At 41.1% G+C, this 22,229-nt stretch overlaps 1 protein-coding gene across 1 annotated transcript in view; it reads left to right on the top strand.

Moving 5' to 3' along the window:
• Positions 1 to 22,229, top strand: part of arhgef11 (Rho guanine nucleotide exchange factor (GEF) 11) — a 48,645-nt gene that overhangs the window by 1,111 nt on the left and 25,305 nt on the right. Inside the window, exons 2-16 of the mRNA XM_037675299.1 lie at positions 2,863 to 2,877; positions 3,153 to 3,244; positions 4,854 to 4,958; positions 11,688 to 11,737; positions 11,814 to 11,871; positions 11,958 to 12,148; positions 12,273 to 12,344; positions 12,454 to 12,561; positions 16,262 to 16,307; positions 16,475 to 16,512; positions 16,643 to 16,735; positions 16,990 to 17,058; positions 20,929 to 21,033; positions 21,785 to 21,883; positions 22,074 to 22,116. Of these exons, the coding sequence (XP_037531227.1) occupies positions 2,863 to 2,877; positions 3,153 to 3,244; positions 4,854 to 4,958; positions 11,688 to 11,737; positions 11,814 to 11,871; positions 11,958 to 12,148; positions 12,273 to 12,344; positions 12,454 to 12,561; positions 16,262 to 16,307; positions 16,475 to 16,512; positions 16,643 to 16,735; positions 16,990 to 17,058; positions 20,929 to 21,033; positions 21,785 to 21,883; positions 22,074 to 22,116 (1,184 nt within the window). The remainder of the gene's footprint in view (positions 1 to 2,862; positions 2,878 to 3,152; positions 3,245 to 4,853; positions 4,959 to 11,687; positions 11,738 to 11,813; positions 11,872 to 11,957; positions 12,149 to 12,272; positions 12,345 to 12,453; positions 12,562 to 16,261; positions 16,308 to 16,474; positions 16,513 to 16,642; positions 16,736 to 16,989; positions 17,059 to 20,928; positions 21,034 to 21,784; positions 21,884 to 22,073; positions 22,117 to 22,229) is intronic.

Genomic DNA, 22,229 nt, shown 5'->3' with positions numbered 1-22,229 from the left:
GGGCCTGAAGGCAGACCAACATGCATGTTTTTGGTCTGTGTGTGTGAGCTCCTGCAATAATGTGGGATCTTGTAAGAAGTTAGTGCTCAGACTGAGTGTTTGGGACGACTCTCAACAGCACAATTTAGCCCAACAGCTGTAAAACTGATTGGTTTGTATCTATTTATGTGTTTGTTAAGGCTGCTTGGTTGTGGCGGCCATATTGAATGCTTGACTCCAAACATTAAACACCTTCCTCTCTTCTTACCCTGATGCGCCCGTCAATCTGTAACAGGGTAAATCTGGACTCATCAGACCACATGACCTTCCATTGCTCCAGAGTCCAATCTTTATGCTTCCTAGCAAATTGAAGCTTTTTTTCCAGTTAGCCTCACTGATTAGTGGTTTTCTTAAGGCTGCACAGCTGTTCAGTCCCAATGACTTGAGTTCCCTTCACATTGTGTGTGTGGAAATGCTCTTACTTTCACTATTAAACACAGCCCTGAGTGCTGCTGTTGTTTTTCTTCTATTTGATTTCACCAAACATTTAAGTGATCGCTGATCACGATCATTCAGGATTTTTTTTCCGGCCACATTTCTTCCTCGAAGACGATGGGTCCCCACTATCCTTCCAGTTTTTAATGATACGTTGGACAGTTCTTAATCCAATTTTAGTAGTTTCTGTAATCTCCTTAGATGTTTTCTCTGCTTGATGCCAATGATTTGACCCTTCTCAAACAGACTGACATCTTTTCCACGACCACACGATGTGTCTTTAACATGGTTGTTTAAGAAATGAGAAGCAACTCATTGCACCAGTTGGAGTTAAATAACTTGTTGCAGATGAAAGATAATCGCTCATGCAGTAATTATCCAACAGGAGGCTCAATACCTGTTTTCTTAGTTAAATCCAGGTGGAGACTTGTTTAATGTCCAGGCAGTGTATCTTCCATCAGATGCATTGATTCAGACCATTTGGGTTTCTAATCATGACTGCTGCAATCATTAATATAATAATTTTAAACTTTTAGCTCTGTCTAAGAGTCTGTCCACCCATAACAGATGCTTTGGAAAGGTTAAAGATAATAAGATAGAACTTTATTGATTTTGCGGGAAATTGTTGTGCCAGAGTTTCAGTACAAAGGAACAAACACAAGGAATCATACAAGATATCAAAAATAACAGAGAATATAAAAATACCAACAATTAAGTTCTAAAACAGGTGCAGACAGAAACATTAAAGAGTTTATTGTAGTACAGGATTAATTTTATTGTCCTATGTGCAGAAAGGAGGAGAAGTTGAAACGTTTGATATTCACAGGGAGGAAGGACTTCCTGTGTTGTTCTGTGCAGCACCTCGGTGGGCTCAGTCTACGACTGAAGGTGCTGCAGTAAGAGTCCAGTGTGTCATGCGGAGGGGGGGTGACATGTTGTTCAGGATCTGGAGCAGTTTCATCAGCATCTTCTGCTCAGAGACTGCAGGTCCAGCTCTCTCCATGAGTTTATTGAGTCTGTTGGCATCAGTTTTCTTCACCCTGCTGCCCCAACACACCACAGCATAGAAGGAGACGCTGGAGACCACCGAGTGGTAAAACATCTGCAGCATGGTCCTGAAGACGTTAAAAGACCTGAGTCTCCTCAGAAGAAAAAGGCGACTCTGCTCTTTCTTGTAGAGGGTGTTGGTGTTAGCTGTCCAGTCCAGTGTCCACCTTAGTGCCCTTGATGTTGAGAGGGTAGAGAAAACTTATGTCCAAAGCAGAAAAAGATCTCCCACTGCTCGAAATTTCTGAGCACCATCACTTTTCAAGATTGATCAGTCTGACAACAACTGTACATGAAAAATGTTCCAGTCTCTGCGACTCCATCGCCATGATCTTTGTCAAGCATCAGTTCAAAGCAGATCTGACCATGAAAACAAAGCAGCACTCATTTGAGCTTTGGTCTGAACCAGGAAACAAATGAAGTTCAACACCTCTTTAGTTTCTGAAGTGAACGTTCATCATTTCTGGACAAACAAGCACTACATTTTTACATCTTATTTAGTGATTAGAGCCAGCAGAAAATGTCTAGAGTTTTTCCATATTCCCAAATTTGTTCATAGTTTTGTTCAAACTAATTGGGAGATCCACGGAGTGTGAGTTTTTTGTTGTTGTTGTTGTTTATATCATAAACAAATGCACAACACTGTTCCAGTATTCTTCCGTTACGAGCGTTAGCTCTTTTTAATAAGTGTTAGAGCACACCTCATTTTCCTATAGCCAGGTTTCCTCGTGGTGCGCTGCGTTTATTGATTCAGAAACTAGTTCTTTCACTTGTCACATCCCTCTTAGACGGACCGCAGGTAAATAACTCTGCACGCATAACCGTGTTGAAACCTCGTGTTTGCTTTCTACTCTTTATTACTCATCTCTTTTTTCAAGTCATTTCTGGTGTTTTTCATGAATACAGGGAAAATGTTTCGCAAAAACAAGCTTCAATCTATAATCAGACGTTTTGCTCATACGTTAATCATTAACTCTGCCTTCAAACATCAGTAGCCTCAAATTCTCGTGTGATTGACGTTTTAGTTTCAGAGTAAGTTTTCCCAGCCTGCAGTCTCGATGGATTGTTTCACATTTGGTATTCATTTTGTGGAAGTTAACCCTTTCGGTCAATGCAATACAGTTAACAAACAAGGAGATGTCTGTGTTTGTGTTCCTGCATATTCCATATTTCAAACCTTTAGTATGTCCTTCTGAGTTTTGTGTTTTATAATCTGTAAATGAAGCAAAGAGACAATGGTGATGGTTTGAACAATCTGTGCCCTCTGGGTCAGTTCTTGGTCTGAATTTCTCTCTGTCCTTTTAATGTGTTTCCTTCTTTTCTGCCATGCGTCGCTTTCAGCCCTTTTGCTGCTTGGTGAGTGTTTTTATCTGCTGCGTTCTTATTGTTGTCCAACATTTGTCTTCTATCCCTTCTATGGCCCTTCTCATCTGACCCCATCCTCATTTTCGATTTGTTATCAGCGTCCTTTTCTTCTCTTTATTCTGTGACCCTCCCTTTTTTAATATATTGCATCCAGATTTCTGATTTTCCACTCCAGCCGGCCTTCACTGAGCATTTATCTTCTAAACTGGCCTGTTTGGCATGTTTTCACTCCAACAGACTCTCTTGTTTCTCGTCCTCAAACACAGGCTCAGCAGTCTGACGACTGGAGACTCCGATCGCAGATCCTCTTCCAGCCAGCAAAGAGAACCGACAGCAGATGTCTCAGCTGAGAGCACAAGTAACATCCTATGTTCTGACAAGATTGAGTCAGGTCCTCTGGATGGATTCTTCTTGTTGAAACGTTTTGTCTTTTATTCAAAAGACTTCTTCAGTCTGAGGAGCTGCAGTAAACTCAGTCTCTTAAATAGCACCTTCACAGAGTGGATCAACCAGTTTGCTGCTGACAACCAAAACCAGCTGTTCAATATGCTCAAGAAGGACCATCAGCATAACAATGGGTCATTAGCACACTGATGGCTGTTTACTGTTCACAGAGGGCTGAGTGATACTAGCAATCACAGCATTGTAAGAGGGGGACAATTGAACCCGGAGGCCTCCACCCCTGTTTAATGATGGACGATTTCTTTTCACAAAGATGGCCTCCTTTACTCCTCTCTCAAACCATCGTTCCTCTCTATCCAGGATGTGAACATCGTCATCCCTGAAAGAGTGACCGCTGGCCTGGAGATGAGTATAGACCACAGAGTCCTGGACTGATGTTGTTGCTCTTCTATGCTGGTCCATCCTTTTGGCCAATGGCTGTTTAGTTTCCCCGATGTAAGACTGATCACAGCCCTCCCGACACTTAACAGCAATGACCACTGGTCTGGGTCTGGGTTCCTCCTCTTCACCTTATGGCTGGCTGGAGTCCTGTTTGGGTTTCTTCTGCTTAATTCTCCCCAACTCCTGAGTCACACAAGACAGGCGCTAGAGAAATGTGGATATCCTAACTGGGCCTTCCTGAAAGCAGAGAAGAAACCCAAACAGGACTCCAGTCAGCCATCAGGTGAAAAGGAGGAACCCAGACCAGTGGTCATTCCATATGTTGAGGAAGTATCAGAGAAACTGAGACGTTTATTTTCTAAACATAACGTCCCAGTGGCTTTTAAACCCCAAAATACATTACGGCAAAGACTGGTTCATCCCAAAGATCCAGTCCCCCGGCACAAACAGAGCAATGTTGTGTATGCTGTTCAGTGTCAGGAGGGCTGTGATCAGTCTTACATCAGGGAAACTAAACAGCCACTGGCCAGAAGGATGGACCAGCACAGAAGATCAACATCATCAGGCCAGGACTCTGTGGTCTACACTCATCTCCAGGCCAGCGGTCACTCTTTCAAGGATGAAGATGTTCACATCCTGGACAGAGAGGAACGATGGTTTGAGAGAGAAGTGAGAGAAACCGTCCATCATTAAACGGAGTGGAGGCCTCCGGGTTCAACTGTCCCCCTCTTCTAGTGCTGTTATTGCTAGTATCACTCAGCCTCCTGAATAGCAAGCAGCCATCAGAATACTAAAGATCAGTCATTAGACTGATGGTCCTCCTTGATCATGTGAACAGCTAGTTCTGGCTGTCAACAAACTGGCTGATCCACTATGAGAAGGTGCTATTTATAAGACTGAGTTTATTGCAGCTCCTCAGACTGAAGAAGTCTTTTGGATAAACAATGAAACATTTCAACAAGAAGAATCTGTCCTGACTCAACTTTTTTAGATTTATGTACCTGGATTATTGAGCATGCATCAGGACAACATTCCATACTATTTTATTGCTTCTGAGCAGATTCAAGGGTTTTAGCCATTGGGGTTATTTCATGTCAATCTAAGGTTTTCATCCTCTTGGCCAGGTGCTGGTCTTGTCCATCGGTGTGTGGTCGTGCAAAAAGACCAGCTTGGATTTGGCTTCACTGTGTGTGGAGAGAGAGTCAAGCTTGTGCAGAATGTTAGACCAGGTGAGACATGTTTGTTATCATCTCGTCTTTGTGTGTGTGACAGAATTGTTGTAACAACCAGCCATGATAAGAGTTTTTTTACTCGAAGCAGAAGTCTCTGTTGAAAATGAAAAAACAAGTGGTTTTCACTTCCAGTTTGTCGTTAGAAAAAGTGTTTTGTAACTGGGCTTTTTTGGCATCTTGTGTACCGCCCACCACCTAACCTGAAACTAAGGACGGAGCTGGAAACGCTCAGTGCATCACTTCTCTTTAATCATTTACCTGAACATGTTATGACTTTGAAGTGTGGTGCAGAGGTTAGAGAAGGTGGGCCTGTGATCTGAAGGTCGTGGTTTCGACCACCCAGACCGAAAACGTTAAAATGTTGGTGAGGAAGGTAACGTACCCTCACCTGCCTCCACCCTCATTTGCCCCACTCTGGGTCCTTGAGCAAGGCTCTTAACCCACACCATCTGCTCCCCTGGGTGCCCTAGATGGCAGCTCTGCTCCACACAGGGGGCTGTGGTAGCTCGGTGGTCTGTGGTTGTATCAAGAAGTGTGTCCAGCGTAAAAACAATCACAAAGTCTTTATGCGAGTTATCCAACTAAGTTCAATTAGGTCATCTGGACGGTTTCTTTTTGTTAAGACGTTTCGTCCTCCATCCAAAGGACTTCATCAGTCCGACGAGCCACAACAAACTCAGTCCCACAAGCAGCACACTCGCATAGTTGGCCAACCAGTATGGCAGGGGTGTGCAACCTTTACGATCAAAAGAGCCATTTCTGCCCCTTTGTTCAATAAATTAAACGTGTCCAGAGCCACAATACCTGCTGCAACTGGGATTCTCAACTGGTGGCCCACGGACCACATTAAGTTTGTTGGAGGGCGCTTTTCTGGACAGTAGGGGTTATTTTATAAAACTAATCTAAGGATTTTTAACATTTATTGATATTTTTACACTCCAAGACAAAATAAAAGACGAGATTCTTGTAAAGAAGGAAAAAATTAATGTAGTTTTTGTCCAGTTTCTAAAAACTGAAACATTAAACTATGCATTCTTATGTGATTTTTTTTTTTAATTGTAGAAAAATTACATATCCTACTTTGAAGAAATAAAGCGTAAAGTGAAAGTGAGTATGTTTTACTCCTTGTAATGTTTCTAGTATTCATATATTTGCCAAATAAATTACAGGGACACTGCTAAAACTTGCCCTTTTAGTTGTTGTTATAACAACCAATAAACTTTAGTTTTATGTCAGTTTTGGTCAAAGCTTGAAAGAGCTGCTGCAGAGTGACCAAAGAGCCACATGTGGCTCCAGAGCCGCAGGTTGCAGACCCCTGCACTATGTGGACAGGGACCACGGGGGAGAGGGCGGGCCCCAGAAACCATCTCGTTACCAGTTTGCTGGTGAACCCTGAGGAAGAGAGCAACCGAATGAAGAAGGTGGCTCCTTATAAAATCACAAACTATGATAATACTTTTTTTTTTTATATATATATAAAATGGTTGTAAAGCATAACAGCTCTAGTTCTTACACAGGGACAAGCAATGATACAAAGAAGAGAGGCGGTCAAGTTAAATATTGTTGCACCACAGTTAGTTTCACAGCAACACGTCCTTTTTCAGATGTGCTTTGATATGTTCAACTCAAGTGTAAGAAAAGAAAATAGTTCAAGTTCAAGAACCTTTATTATCCTATAGGGTCAACTTGTTTCACATTCAGCTGGCACATAAAACATCTATACTAGACAAGACATTAAAATAACTGTACAGAAATCATCAGTGATCATTGAGAAGCCTGATCGCTACAGGGATGAATGAGTTTTTCAGTCTGTTCGTCCTACAACTGGACAGCGGAAGCAACCAAGTAGTAAAAGGGAAAGTCAAAATAGCCTGCAGCCCTCTGCAGGTGGACACTGCAGATGTTTGGGCAGATTTATTTTTTAATATACTGGTAGCAGTGTTTCCCCTAGTTAGCTTGCCATGGCGGGGTGCTCATCTCATCCATGATTTTTGCTGATGGGGGGACAGAGACATGTCTGAGCGCAGCTTGTACTAACAGTTTTTGAGTGGGAGCGGGGGGCGTTCAACATGAGGGAAGAGGCAATGTGAGTGCTGCATTTGGCTTTTTAGCTAGAGAGCCTGTATTTTGTGCTGCTAGCTTAGTGATATGTCAGTGCCGGGTGGGGGTGGGAGAGGTAAGTTCAGTTTGGTAGGCGGGGTGCTCATTTCTGTTGACGGGGTGGGGCACCCCACCTGTATAATGGTAGGGGAAACACTGGGTAGTGTCGTTGAGTCACGAGAACTCATTTTCAAGAGAGACCTGTTTGGGAGCAGATGGTAGGGGTTAAGGGCCTTGCTCAAGGGCTCAGATTGGAGCAAATGAAGGTGGAGGCAGGTGTGGGTGTTTCACCTTTTCCACCCAAGTTTTGATGTTGTCAGTCTGGGGAGTTGAACCTGCGACTTTCCAATCGCAGGCCCATCTTCTCTAATCTCTGCGCCACCACTCCCCAGATTACAAGTTCCAGTCAAAAGAAGTACAAGTCTGGAGCTTGTTGACGTGAGAGCTTCTGTTCTTCACTGACTGTTGTTCCACTCAAATTTTAGTTGGCAGTTTTTGAAATATTCCTTAAAAAATAATTTTTACTTTAAAACCTTTATGAATTTATTTTAAATTAATGATACTTTATTTAATACCAAGCAACAATTGTATTGTTTGAGTGGGGTGAGTTTGCCCTGAAGGTATTTGGGAGTTGTATTTGTAGCCTGGCTGCTGCAGAGCTGCAGGCAGTGAATGGTGCCAGTTGGCGAAGATGTCACGAGTGCTGCGGGAAACCTCAAAAGTCCCAGATGTCCATCAAATAATGCATCAGACATATGAAGAATAGTCACCTCCAATACTTTTGTCCATGTCAATCTCAACAAAGACAGCGTCCCCAGGAACACAATTGACTTGCAACGTATTACACTGGTGAAGGTTCTCAGTCATCCAGGACATGGTAATTTCAAAAATGTTCAAGACAAAAACAACTGGACTTTATTTGTAACAGAAGACATTTTGCTTTTCATCCGAGGAGCTTTCTCAAGTCAAAGAACAGAGAGTGTGGGGTTCAAGTTATAAAACTGAGCTAAACTAGATACATATGCAGATTGCCCTATCAATCCTCACAATAAGGGTTTGTTAGGGCCTTGGTTAGTTTGACTCACAGTGGATCCACGCTGCTATGGAATATATTAAACAATATAGTCTTAGCATTACTCGCCTGCAAAGTGAGCCCTTTAAAAATATTAACAACTCTGACAGAGCTTTTGTGTACATGTTTACATGGTAATATTGGAGTGCTGCATATGTCTCTCTGTGGTTGTGATTAGGTTTTCCATTTGGACTTTATTTTTGTGTATGGATACATGTCAAATGTTTAGTGACCCGTTCAGTACAGGGTTAGATGGTTTTATATTTTAGCGAAAAAAGCTTTTGTTGTAAGTCACATGACCGCATGACCAGGGAGTCAAGTAAACATCCATCCATCCATTATCTTCCGCTTATTCCGAAGTCAGGTCGTGGGGGCAGCATTTTGAGCAGGGATGCCCAGACATCTCTTTCCACAGCACCTCTTCCAGCTCTTCTGGGAGGATTCCAAGGCGTTCACAGGCCAACCGAGAGACATAGTCTCTCCAGCGTGTCCTGTGTCTTCCCTGGGGTCTCCTCCCAGTTGAACATGCCTGAAGCACCTCCCTAGGGAGGCGCCCAGGGAGCATCCTTACCAGATGCCTGAACTACTTCAACTGGCTCCTCTCGATGTGGAGGAGCAGCGGTTCTACTCCAAGTCTCTCCTGATAACTGAGCTTCTCACCTTATCTCTAAGGGAGAGTCCAGCTACCCAGCGGAGGAAACTCATTTCAACTGCCTGTATCCACAATCTCATTCTTTCAGTCATTACCCAGAGCTCATGATCATAGGTGAGGGTAGGAACGTAGACTGACCGGTAAACGGAGAGCTTTGCCTTACAGCTCAGCTCTCTCTTCACCATATTTGAACCGGTACAGAGTCTGCAATACTGCAGATGCTGCACCAATCCGTCTGTCAATCTCACTCTCCATTCTTCCCTCACTCGTGAACAAAATCCAGAGATACTTGAACTCCTCCACTTGAGGCAGAATCTCACCCTCGACCCAAAAAAAGCAATACACCCTTTTCTGAATGAGAACTCGTGGCCTCATATTTTGAGGTGTTAATTCTCATCCCTCCTGCTTCACACTTGGCTGCAAACCGCTCAGTGAGAGCTGGAGATCACGGCACAATGATGCCAACAGGACCACATCATCTGCAAAGAGCAGAGATGGAATCCTGAGGCCACAGAACCGGAAACCCTCCGCCAGCTGGCTACACCGAGAAATTCTGTCCATAAAAGTTATGAACAGAATTGGTGACAACGGGCAGCCCTGGCGGAGTCCAACTCCCTCCCTGAATGGGTTCGACTTACTACCGGCAATGCAAACCAAACTCTCACACCACTTGTATAGGGACTAAACAGCCCGTAACTCTGGGCCTCCAGTCCCATACTCACGGAGCACCCCCCCACAGTGTACCTCAAGGAACATGGTCGAATGCCTTCTCCAAGTCCACAAAACACATGTAGACTGGATGGGCAAACTCCCATGACCCCTCAAGAACCCTAGTGAGGGTAAAGAGCTGGTCCAGTGTTCCATGGGCAGGACAGAATCTGCATTGTTCCTCCTGGATCTGAGTGTCGACCAACGATCGGACTTGTTTCTCCAGTACCCCTGAATAGACCTTACCAGGGAGACTAAGGAGAGTGATGCTGCTATAATTGGAGCACACCCTCCAGTCCCCCTTTTTGAAGAGGGGACCCCCCCCCCCCCCCCCATTCTGCCAATCCAGTGGCACTGCCCTCGATGTCTATGCGATGTTGGAAAGGCGTGTCAATTAAGACAGCCCCAAGTAAACATCCTAAAGATAAAAATTAGGGCCGGGGTGAGTGAAGAAAGACATTCAATGCTTCTGTTAGTTTCTGACACTTGTCTACCTGGCAAACACGGTAATGAAAGTTTCATTTAAATTTAATTTTACAAAGGTACGTTTGTTTGACTATATCTTAAGGGACCCCTCTGAAAAATTACTCTTAAAAATGCTTTTTTACTGACCTCCTCCCCCCCCCCAAAAAAAAATAAAAAATAAATAAATAAATAAAATAAAAATGAGGTGGCATTTCTCTCCCTGCGTAATGGGCTTGGAAATAGCATGAACCATATACTGTACCTTTCATTTGAAGCTTTTCAGCATAGCAGCTGTCATTATTCCAAGCAACAAGCTTATTCATGCAACCTTTATTTATACAGGTTAGTCTCACTGAGCCTCAGGGACTCATTTACAAGAGAGACCTGATTTTAACAAAGAGTGATGACAACGGTAAACGATCATAAAGGATGCGTACAAATTGAGAAGAACAAGTGAAAATAAAATGGTATTTTAAAGAAAATGTAAGAAAAAACCCCAGCTAGGTTGTAAGGCGATGTGGAAAACTAAAAACAGGAACATGTCTGCGTGGGTTTTTGCCATGAACTTAGCAAATGTTTGAAGCCATTTATAGAGGTCAAGGTTGAGACCTTCAGAACTTTTTTTGTAAGATATTCCAGGAAACAGGAGCGGAGTAGGTGATGGCCCTTTTGCCTAGTTCAGTCCTCATTGAGGGAACACTGCAGGTAATAATGTCCTGAGAGCACACACTGTAGCTGCACTCACGCAGAGATGGCAGCAGACCAAGAAGTGATTTAAAGATGAAAATGTACCAGTGGAAGAGTCTGTGTGAAGTTAATGATGTCCAGTTAACCAGTGAATACAGGGTGCAGTGGTGGGTACGATAATCACAGCCAGTTATGAATCTTAATGCACCATGATAGACAGCATCCAACATCTGCAGGGTGCTTGTAGGAGCGTTCATGTAAATAATGTCGCCGTAGTCAATGGAGAGAAGGCAAGTTGCAGTTACAAGGTGTTTCCTAGAATTCAGAGTTGAACAGCATCTATTTCTGAAAAAGAAACCCATTTTTACTTTCAGTTTCATTACCAAGTTTTCCACATGGAGCTTAAAAGAGAGATTCAAATCAACCAAAATACTCAAGTATTTCAGATTAGAAATCTTCTTTTATTAACCAACTTTTATTAGAAACCATCTTTTTGTAGTTTTCTATCAGTACGAACTACAAGTACAGTGCCAAATGTACTGTACTTGAAGTTCCAATTGCCTTTAGGTCCGGGTACTTGCTGATGTCTCACATTGTGAACGGGAGCTATTTTTAGAATTGCCAACCAGTGACCAGCACCATTGGTTGTAGACGATGTCTGTAAACAACATGGACACAAACTAGTTTCTAACACTTTAATATTTGCATTGCAGAGACCGGAGAGGCTATTTATTCATCAATATAACCATAGTTACAGTAAATCAGTCCCTCCCTATTTTAGTCTGACCGCTCTGTCTCTGCACGTATAATCTAAAGATCATTTAAGGAATGTCCTCCAGTAGTTTTTCTCCCATTCCCACAAATGATGAAAGAGGAAATGTTTTAAACATCCTCATCCTTCAGAGAAGTAATACCAGCACAGACCAGTTCAGCAGCTCAGCATCTGAAAAAAAACATAAGAATGTTTCAAAAATTATTACGATTTTTTCATATAATCTGTTAGTTTTTATTTCTGGATGAATTTCACTTTGTGTCTGCGCAGGTGGAGCAGCGGTCAAGGCTGGGGTTCAAGAAGGGGATCGAATCATCAAGGTTTTTACTGCTTTTTGTTTACAGTGGGAGGGAGGAGGTGTTTTCTTCCTGCTTGAAGTGTGTTTGTGTCTCTCAGGTGAATGGCCAGCTGGTGTCCTCCATGTCACATCAGGAGGTGGTAAAACTCATCAAATGTGAGTTTAACGTGAAACAGATTTTTGTTTTTCTTAAAAAGTTTTCTTTCTTTGATCTAATTTTTAATGTTTTATCTTTCCATTAGCTGGAACGTACGTCGCACTGACGCTACAAGGACCACCACCCTCCGTCCTCTTGGAGCCCCTCCCCTCTGACCTCACATCCAATCAGAGAACCAACATGAGTGGGGAACCGTTACCCCCTCCCCCTCCACCCTTACCATCTGGACCGAGCGGCACCCCATCCCAAAGAATCACTGGACCTAAACCGCTACAGGTGAGTGAAACTAATGACAGCATTTTTATTGTCAGGGTAACAAGACAAAACTAATCCTAAAAATATAATCTGTGAATGAGATGCAGAAGTTATTGTTCATGTGGAAAACGTGTTTCGTTTTCAGGACCCAGTAGTGCAAAAACATGCTAGTCAGATACTCAGGAAGATGCTGGAGCAGGAAGAGGCTGAACTGCAGGTAAGTCTCCTGAAACAGCTGTCTCAGTCTAGCTTTGTCCTTTCATGCAGTTAGTTTTATGACTTATGTCTGTTGTTGATGACCAGATTGAGGTTAATTTCATTCGCAGGACCTCCTGGACCAACAGTTGAGAAACCCATCACCATCGCTGGAGGAACGGATTGAAAGCGCAAAGAGGAGAGCTCATCAAGTTAGAGTCAAGATTCAGCAGGATGTGGTGAGCATACTGAGGCGTTTTATCCATTTTTAGGCTCTACTGATTCTAATTTCTACATTTGTTTTACTAGTTTGGAGCAGCTGTAGGGTTTGGGCTTCAAGATGACATAAAAAATAACAGTAACTTGTAAATTCAAGTTGGAGCAATATACAAACTATCAAAATGTATTCACAGATTTGTATAACCTCAAGATAGTTTTATGTTTAGTCTGTTGACTTTAGTTTATTTCTTAATGCATATAAAAAAAACATGTTTACATACAACATACACCATGTATTTTTTATATTATTTATATTTGGCAAATTCTCAAATAATAGGATAGAAAATATTTTTGGGGATTTAAAAAAAAAAAAACTTTTTAAAAGTCGTGCATTTGCATTCACCCAAAATTACTCTGTCAGTTTTAACAAGAAGAGAAAGCCCAAGTGTACTGTTTTGACTTTGTAAGCTTTTAATAGGTTAGTTGAAAAATGCATTCTTTATACACAAATAAGTCAACTTTATTTATAAAGCACATTTAAAACGGCAGCTGTTATCGAAGTGCTTAACAATAAAAATCAATGGGATTAATTTAATGGAAAATAATAAAAATACAGAAAATTAATTAAAAGCATCAAAAGAAAAACATAAAAACACAGAACATAAATAAAGAAATAAAATACTAAATCAAATCACACTGTGATAAATGATGACAGCTGCACAGAAGTCTGTTGGTGTCAGCCTCCACACATCACAGACATCTCCATATGCAGGAAGAGGGCCACCTGCATCATGAAGGACCCCACTCACCCAGCACACACTTGTTGCCCCACTCCCCTCAGGCAGGAAGTTGAGGAGCATTAAGTGTAGAACCACTAGACTGAGGAACAGCTTCTACTCTGAAGCTGTTAGACTCATGAATCTCTAACCAGAATAATCACTGTAAAAATGTGCAATGTCACTTTGATTGTTGATATGTGCTGCTGATTATCCATGCTGCTGAGCTCATGCTGCTGATCTGTTTCTTGTTGCTGTATTCATTCGTGCTCATCTGCTCACACAGACTCGTGTTCATGCTGCTGTTCGCCGTATTGTTTTTGTACTTTTTGTACAGGGGCGGCTGTGGCTGAGTGGTTAGAGAAGTCGTCCCCCAATGCAAGAGTTGGGGGTTCGAATCCACCAGCTGTCACGTTCCGAAGTGTCTCTGGGCAAGACACTGAACCTCTCATTGCCTCCAATGTGTGTCCCATCAGTGTATGAATATGATAAATCTCTGATTAGTCTCATTAGAATGGTTTGTTCAATTAGCTTTGTGTAGATCTAGTAGAGTGCTGTATGAATGGGGACACAGATTGTGTTGTAAAGAGCTTTGAGTATCTGGATAAGATAGAAAGGTGCTATATAAATGCAGTCCATTTACTATTAGTACTTAGTGTATTCTTAGTTTAGCTTATTTCTTAGTTCATATCTTAGATCTTATTTCGGTTTTTCTTTACAGTTTATACTTAAGTTGGATGTAACTGAGACACCGAGTACAAAATTTCATTCTACCTCATGTACCACATGTGATGAGAATGACAATAAAGATTAAATCTGAGTTTTTAAGGACAGTATTCAGAAAAATTTATTTTGTTATTTTGAGGAGATAACCCAGTAAGCCTTTTATCTGTACTACTGCCTGACCCTATTAACCAGTTGTTTTATTGTCAGAATTCTAGTCACTATTTGTTTTTGTCTAATCCAAGGTGCAAAGTTCTGTATTGTCATTTGCATCACATGTGGTACATAAGGTGGAACAAAACGGTGTACTCAAGGTCCCAGCTACATCCAAAAATAGCAAAAATATAAAGTATAAAAAGAAACAGTATACAAGGATCTAAGATATAAAATAAACAATAATAATGTAAAATAATACAGTGTATTAAACATCAGCCCGAACATGAGTCTGTTGTGAGCGGATGGGTATGAATACTAGGGATGAGGCCGATCCGATCCAGTATCCGTATCGGCCTCCGATACCAGCATAATTTACGTATCGGATTTTTCCGATCCACCTGCCGATATTTCCGATCCATGATGAATGTTGGCTTCAAACTATGGAATGGATTTCCTGAACGGCGGCGTGTCTCATGAACCCAGAGTAATAAGACCCGCCTCACATTCAGGAAATTCATTTCATAGTTTGCAGCCAGCTACAACGTGAGGACTGAGTTAGCAGCACTGTGGCTAACAGCTAACAAACTTTTCATCTAAACATGTCTGCTGTGTGGAAGTATTTTACACTAAACACCACAAAACAAGACAGCATCGTGCAATGTCTGCAGAGCCATAGCGCCACATTAAACTGCGGTAAAGTTAGTTTTACGATGGACATTCGAGCTCCGTGGCTTCAGCGGGGCGCTACTCTTTGCTCAACCCAAAACAAGCGACTCGACACCGGCCAGCCGCGTCCAATCTGCCCCGCTCAGTCTGCCCGTCTCCGAGGAGGGACAGACTGAGCGCAGCTGCACCAAATCAGGCTGCTTGCTTTGGATTGAACAAGAAGAAGACATCGCTGAAACCACGGAGCTCAAATGTTTACAGAGAAGTTCATAAACTTCATATAATTAATGACCAACCACTATCAGTTGTAGAAAACAAAGGATTTCTCAGTTTGATACTTGCAGCCAAGATATAGTTTACCCCCCAGGAGATATTTATCAGTACAACAATAGACAATCATAAAAAAACATATGATTTAAAAATTATATTAAAAACAAAAACAGCTACATTATAAAGTGATATAAAATACTAAAAACAGGAACATGCCTGTTGGTTTATGTCATGAACGCAGGTGTTTGAAGCCATTTAACATTTTATTTTATTTAATTCATTCATTTAAAAGAAACAAAATAAAAAATAAAATCATCTAAAAGATAACACTGAATGAAGAGTGCAGAAAGAAGAAAAAAATCTTATATCTGCCCCTTAAAAAAACATAAAATAACTTTAAACAATCACTTAAAATTAATCACTTTAATATCCACTTTAAAGCTAGGAATAAAAATAAACATGTTTTGTGTTAGCAGAATTTAATTCTAACTTTAAAACTTATCCAACATTAATAAAACTTACATCAAGTTGCCTTTTTGGACATGCATCATATATTTGTACAAATTGTACTTGAGAGGAGATTATTACAGCCTCATATAAAATCAATGATGATCATGATATCGGAACTGGATCGGTATCGGCCGATACTCTGATCTAGGTATCGGGATCGGATCGCAAGTTAAAAAAAGTGGATCGGTGCATCCCTAATGAATACAGCAGCTTAAAGGCATGAAATCAGCAGCATGGATAATCAGCAGCACAGATAAGTAACATATCACCAATTAAAGTGTCATTACAGTGATATTCCTGATTAGGGATTTATGAGTCTAACAGCTTCATGGTAGAAGCTGTTCCTCAGTCTAGTGGTTCTACACTTAATGCGCCTCAACCTCCTGCCTGAGGGGAGTGGGGCAAAAAGTGTGTGTGCTGGGTGAGTGGGGTCCTTCATGATGCAGGTGGCTCTCTTCCTGCATCTAGAGGTGTAGATGTCTGATGGTGGGGAGACTGACTCCAACAGACTTCTGTGCAGCCTTCACCACTCTCTGCAGAGCTTTTCTCTATCCGCTGTCAGATTGGTCTTGTGGTCTTACTCGTAATCTATGAATGAAGTTTTATTTTGCCTTGTCAGGATGGAACACGATCAGAATCTGTGGCAAGCTACGTCCTCGCAGGAGGTTAGTGTCAGAGTGTTGTTATATTCCATTTGATTTAATGTGCAACTCCTGTTCAAATCAGTCTAAATCAAACATAAGCATTAGATCAAAAGTGTTATGCTTTACAAATGTTTGTTAACATACAGCGTTTTGTATCAAATTGTTAAAACGCTTTCTGATTTTTACAGGACATCTTTCCATGGACTCAAGTGAAGGAGACATAGAGGTGAGAGCTGAAGTCATTTTTGCACGATCATGGTCGGGTTGAATGTGTGCGTCTGTGCTTGTGATGATCCACTCATCCCGCTCCCCTCATCCCCTCCTCACTCTTCATTTACTTCAACTTCCTTCCCCAGGCCTTTGAGAGTCCCCACTCCTCCCCCTCATTACCCTTCAGGACCCCTCATCACAGACTCCAGAGCTCGGACACACACGCCCTTCCTGACATGGTGAGATTGAGACGCATTTTTATTTTCATTCTTCTTGTTTTGGGTCATTTCGTTCATTTTCCCCACACATAACCCGAAGGACATTAAGTATTTATCAGCTTAAAAAAATTACTCAACTCTCGTTTTTTTTTCCTAGCACAATTTTCATTCTTCTAATTAAAATGTAAATTAGAATGAATAAATTATTTATGGCTTCAAATTTAAAAAACGTTACCAATTGACTTTATTTTTGTTTATTTCTGTTTGTGTCCAAGAGTGGAAAGGCCCAAATCATCAGTCCTGAGGATGAAGATGAAGACGAAGATGGTTATGCCTTAAATGAGGTTTGTTTCAGTAATCCTGTTATTTACTAGGGGTGCCAATCTCTCAATGTCTGGCGTTTCGATTTGATTCCGATTTTTGGTGTCGCGATTCGATTCAGAATCGATTTTCGATTCATAAATGATTTTTCTATTGAAATAGTCATAAATTTTGTTTCATTTATGTAACTGACAAGATGAAAAGGTTAAACAGCAATGTAAACAAATAGAGCATTTATTTAAAACTATAATTTTAGGTTCTTTACTGTATCAAATCTTTTTGCATCGTTTTGTATTTATACCAAAAATAGGAACAAATACAGGAGTGCAGAAAATTCTGTAACTTAAATTACCAGTAATAGGTTAGCTTAGCTGCCTGGATTTTTCTAAAATAAAAATAAAAATCTAGGAACAAATAATTCATCCATCCATCCATTCATTCATTCATTCATTCATTATGTTTACCCACTGCCTCCTTTTCAGGTCACTGGTATCACTGGTGCCCATGTCCAGCCATCACTGTGTGAGAGGCCGGGGACACCTGGACAGGTCTCCAGTCCATCACAGACAAATAATACAAAATATATAAATACAAAACTTCAGCCTACCATAGTATATTAACCTTTAACTCATCATAAAATACATACTTCACAGTCATTTTTTACCATATTGCTCTAACATTTGCTATATTTTCAAAACTGAACCTAATATGAAATATACAGGCTTCACAGTCTTAACCATATTGATTCATATTTGGTAAATCTTTGACAAAATTTCAAAACCTGTGCAAACCTGCACAAAAACTTCTGAACTGTCATTTATAAACCATAAATTGTATCATTTAGAACTGGATCCAGGTGATGTGTCTCATCTGGACTCTCTTCAACCTGTTAAAAAGACAAATTACATTAAGTTTGTTTTATAACTTGTCTATAAGTTTTAGTCTAATATGAGAAAAAACTGTTCCCTTTGAGCTACATCTGGTGCATTAATCAGAGCTGCTCCCACGCTTTTTTTGTTTCATGGTAGTGTTGTGGCTCTGCTTTATCACTAAAAAACCTACGTGAAGGAATAACGTATGCTGGGTCCAGCGTATTAAAAATAAACCTGAATCCCTCGCCTTCCACTGAGCTGTTTGGTCTTAAATCCTTTGTGATATAGCAGGCGATGGAGTGTGGAAATCTTTGCAGTTCTGCTTGGGGAATTAGCTGGAAGTTTGTTGCAGCTGGTCTGCTGCTTCTCTTTTCATCTTCCTTCCACACATTTTGTTGTATTTCCAAAATACTTTACCACATTTTCATTTTACACTTCTTGCAAACAGCCATGCTCTGGTCAAGCTCTGTCTTCCCCGGAACATTGTAGGATCTGAAATGACTTTTCATCGATTTTTAATGATGAAGGAGCGAGTTCAATCATGCTGTCCTCCACTCTATGCTAGTGGACTCCATTCAGATAAAGGGAGCTGGCTAGCTAGCTTGCTGTATGGTGGCCTACAAGGCCAAATTTTACAGTGATGGGTGAACACGTAATGCGATATGCAGTATGCTCGGGAGTAGGAGCAGGGGGAATTGTTTTTTTTTTTTTTTAATGGATTTGGGGGCTTTTAGAATCTATTTAGAATCGCCAGGAATGGGAATTTAGATTATTTAATTAATCTTTTTTTTTTTCTGCACCCCTATTATTTACTAATAATCTCATAGTTGTTCACAACGATTGTATGGACGGAAGAAAACAAGGAGCTCAGTGTCCCTCACCAGGTCACTGCTCGGAGTGAGGTGCTGTCTCAAGTGGTAGAGTTTAGGTACAGTGCCTTGTGAAAGTATTCAACCCCCTTGAACTTTTCAACCTTTTGCCACATTTCAGACTTCAAACATAAAGATATAAAATTTGAATTTTTTGTGAAGAATCAACAACAAGTGGGACACAATCGTGAAATGGAATGAAATTTATTGGATGTGTCAAACTTTTTTAACAAATAAAAAACTGAAAAGTGGGGCGTGCAATATTATTCGGCCCCCTTGCGTTAATACTTTGTAGCGCCGCCTTTTGCTGCAGTTGCAGCTGCAAGTCTCTTGGGGTATGTCTCTATCAGTTTTGCACATGGAGACACTGAAATTCTTGCCCATTCTTCTTTGTAAAACAGCTCGAGCTCAGTGAGGTTGGATGGAGAGCGTTTGTGAACAGCAGTCTTCAGCTCTTTCCACAGATTCTTGATTGGATTCAGGTCTGGACTTTGACTTGGCCATTCCAACACCTGGATACGTTTATTTGTGAACCATTCCATTGTAGATGTGGCTTAATGTTTTGGATCATTGTCTTGTTGGAAGATAAATCTCCATCCCAGTCTCAGGTCTCTTGCAGACTCAAACAGGTTTTCTTCCAGAATGGTCCTGTATTTGGCCCCATCCATCTTCCCATCAATTCTGACCATCTTCCCTGTCCCTGCTGATGAAAAGCAGCCCCAAACCATGATGCTGCCACCACCATGTTTGACAGTGGGGATGGTGTGTTCAGGGTGATGAGCTGTGTTGCTTTTACGCCAAACATATCGTTTTGCATTGTGGCCAAACAGTTGGATTTTGGTTTCATGTGACCAGAGCACCTTCTTCCACATGTTTGGAGTGTCTCCCAGGTGCTTGTGGCAAACTTTAAACAACACTTTTTATGGATACCTTTGAGAAATGGCTTTCTTCTTTCCACTCTTCCATGAAGGCCAGATTTGTGCAGTGTACGACTGATTGTTGTCCTATGGACAGACTCTCCCACCTCAGCTGTAGATCTCTGCAGTTCATCCAGAGTGATCATGAGCCTCTTGGCTGCATCTCTGATCAGTCTTCTCCTTGTTCCAGATGAAAGTTCAGAGGGACGGCTGGGTCTTGGTAGATTTGCAGTGGTCTGATACTCCTTCCATTTCGATATGATTGCTTGCACAGTGCTCCTTGGGATGTTTAAAGCTTGGGAAATCTTTTTTTATCCAAATCCAGCTTAAAACTTCTCCACAACAGTATCTTGGACCTGCCTGGTATGTTCCTTGGTCTTCATTATGCTCTCTGCGCTTTGAACAGAACCCTGAGACTATCACAGAGCAGGTGCATTTATACGGAGACTTGATTACACACAGGTGGATTCTATTTATCATCATCAGTCATTTGGGACAACATTGGATCATTCACAGATCCTCACTGAACTTCTGGAGTGAGTTTGCTGCTCTGAAAGTAAATTGGCCAGCAGAGCTACATCACTGGATGACCTGCCCAGCAAAATGGCAAACTACATCTGAACCACTGTTTCCTCTGATCATGTTAAGTGTATGTTGTTTTTGCCAGTTTCTGGCATGGAAGGTCCAAAAATAGTGTGGTGGACCAATGATGAGGTACAGACTTTCCTTATTTATTGGTTGATGTTGGGATTGAGCATGAGCTGAACAGCACAACAAGAAATGAGTGCATTTACCAAGAGACATTGGAGATGATGAAGCAGCATGGCTGCACCTGGATTTATAAGCAGTGCCAAGATGAGCTAAAGCAATTGAAGTCTGATTATGGGGCGATTAAGGACCAGAACGGGTGGAGTGACTTGAACACATTGACCAGTTATGATCCCGCCCACAGAGCAGGGAAAGAAGTCACAGTGACCAATTATCTACACCCGAGAAGAATCGATACGACAAGAGTTGAGTGGAGTTGCACTTATCAATGGCAAAGCAGCTCATGTCTCTTGGCTGGCCAGGGAAGTCATTGGAATCTTCCCAGAGGAGCTGGAAGAGGTGGCTTTGGAAAGAGATGTCTGGGCTGCTCAAGCTTCTGCTCCTACAACCCGACTCTGGAACAAGTAGCAGATGGTAGATGGCTGGATCTCACCCTTCCTTCCATTTCCCTTTCTTCTTTTTTGTAGATGGATGGTCCATTCCAGGATATTGAGTTGTTAAAGTCACGACCGGCACACATGATGGTTTTCATGAGATACATCTTCACCCAACTGTTGGACCCCAACCCTTTGGTAAGTCCACATTGTTGTACTTAAAAGTAAGTCAAAGCAATACTCACAGATATCACAACAAGAATTCAGCAGGTATTCTCTAAGAATCAGTGCTGATCTGTTTCCTCCTTGGTATTTTGTCAACACTCGTGTTCTCCAGAGCAGGAAACTACCAACATGTAGTACCTAGCTGCTTCTGAGCCTCACAGTTCTTTGAAAGAGTAATAGAATAGACTTCAGCTGTTCTTTGTACTTTTGTTTTAGGTTTTGAGAAGTTAATACGGAACATACCATACCATTTTATCTATAAAGCACTTAAAACAGCAACAAGGCCAAGCAAACTGCTGTACAGCAAAAACAAACAAGCAAAAGACACAGGATAAAATACATAGATCCAAATAGGTAAAAATAAGAACTAAATGGCTAACGTTGGCATAGCTAACACCGAACTTGGTACAACTTGTTCATCTGAAGTTGTAATCCTCTCATTTTCAGACTCAGGAAGGATCAGGGCTCTTCTGTAACTGTATGTTTTATTAGTGTATATTTTTGTTTTTATTCACCGAACCATTATACTGGCAGCTGCTTCTCCATTATTGTCACAGCAGCACAAATTGTTTTCAAATGGTGTTTTCTAGAAAAATGCAGATAGTCCACAGTTTTTTCCTTTTTATCTGTGGGATCTTTAAAGTGACTTTACAAAACCTTTAAAACATTACTAAGCCTAGATTGAGATTTGCCTTTTTACCCTAAGTTTTTATTTCTTTTGTAGCTCTTCTATCTGTCTGTAGAAGCGTATTTAGGTTCCACTCCTAAAGACGCTCGTGGCCTCGCACCTCAGATCTGCTCCCACTTCCTGGATCCAGATGCCGTATGTACTCACGTTGTTTGTGTTCTGACTTAAAAAGTTAAAAAGAAATTTAAATAATTTGTTGATCATTTTTATTTTACTCACACCGTGTTTTTTTTAATTGGATAGAAAACAGTTTACAATGTGACTATCATTTTCTTTAACGGTACATGTTCAGTGTCTAAAACGTGACAACCTTTTTTTTTTCTAGCCTTTGAAAATCAAAGTCCGAGAGGAGTATCTCACAGACATTGGTAAGAAACATGCAATCTACTTGAGTCATCAGCTTCTTAAGACCAAGTAGATTTTAATTAAAACGGATCATTTTATATATATATATATATATATATATATATATATATATATA

Source organism: Nematolebias whitei, chromosome 1, assembly GCF_014905685.2.
Source record: "Nematolebias whitei isolate Nwh7 chromosome 1, NemWhi1, whole genome shotgun sequence".
NCBI lineage: Eukaryota > Metazoa > Chordata > Actinopteri > Cyprinodontiformes > Rivulidae > Nematolebias > Nematolebias whitei.
The sequence above is the reverse complement of the archived record's forward strand: the minus strand, read 5'-3'. Positions and strand labels throughout refer to the sequence as shown.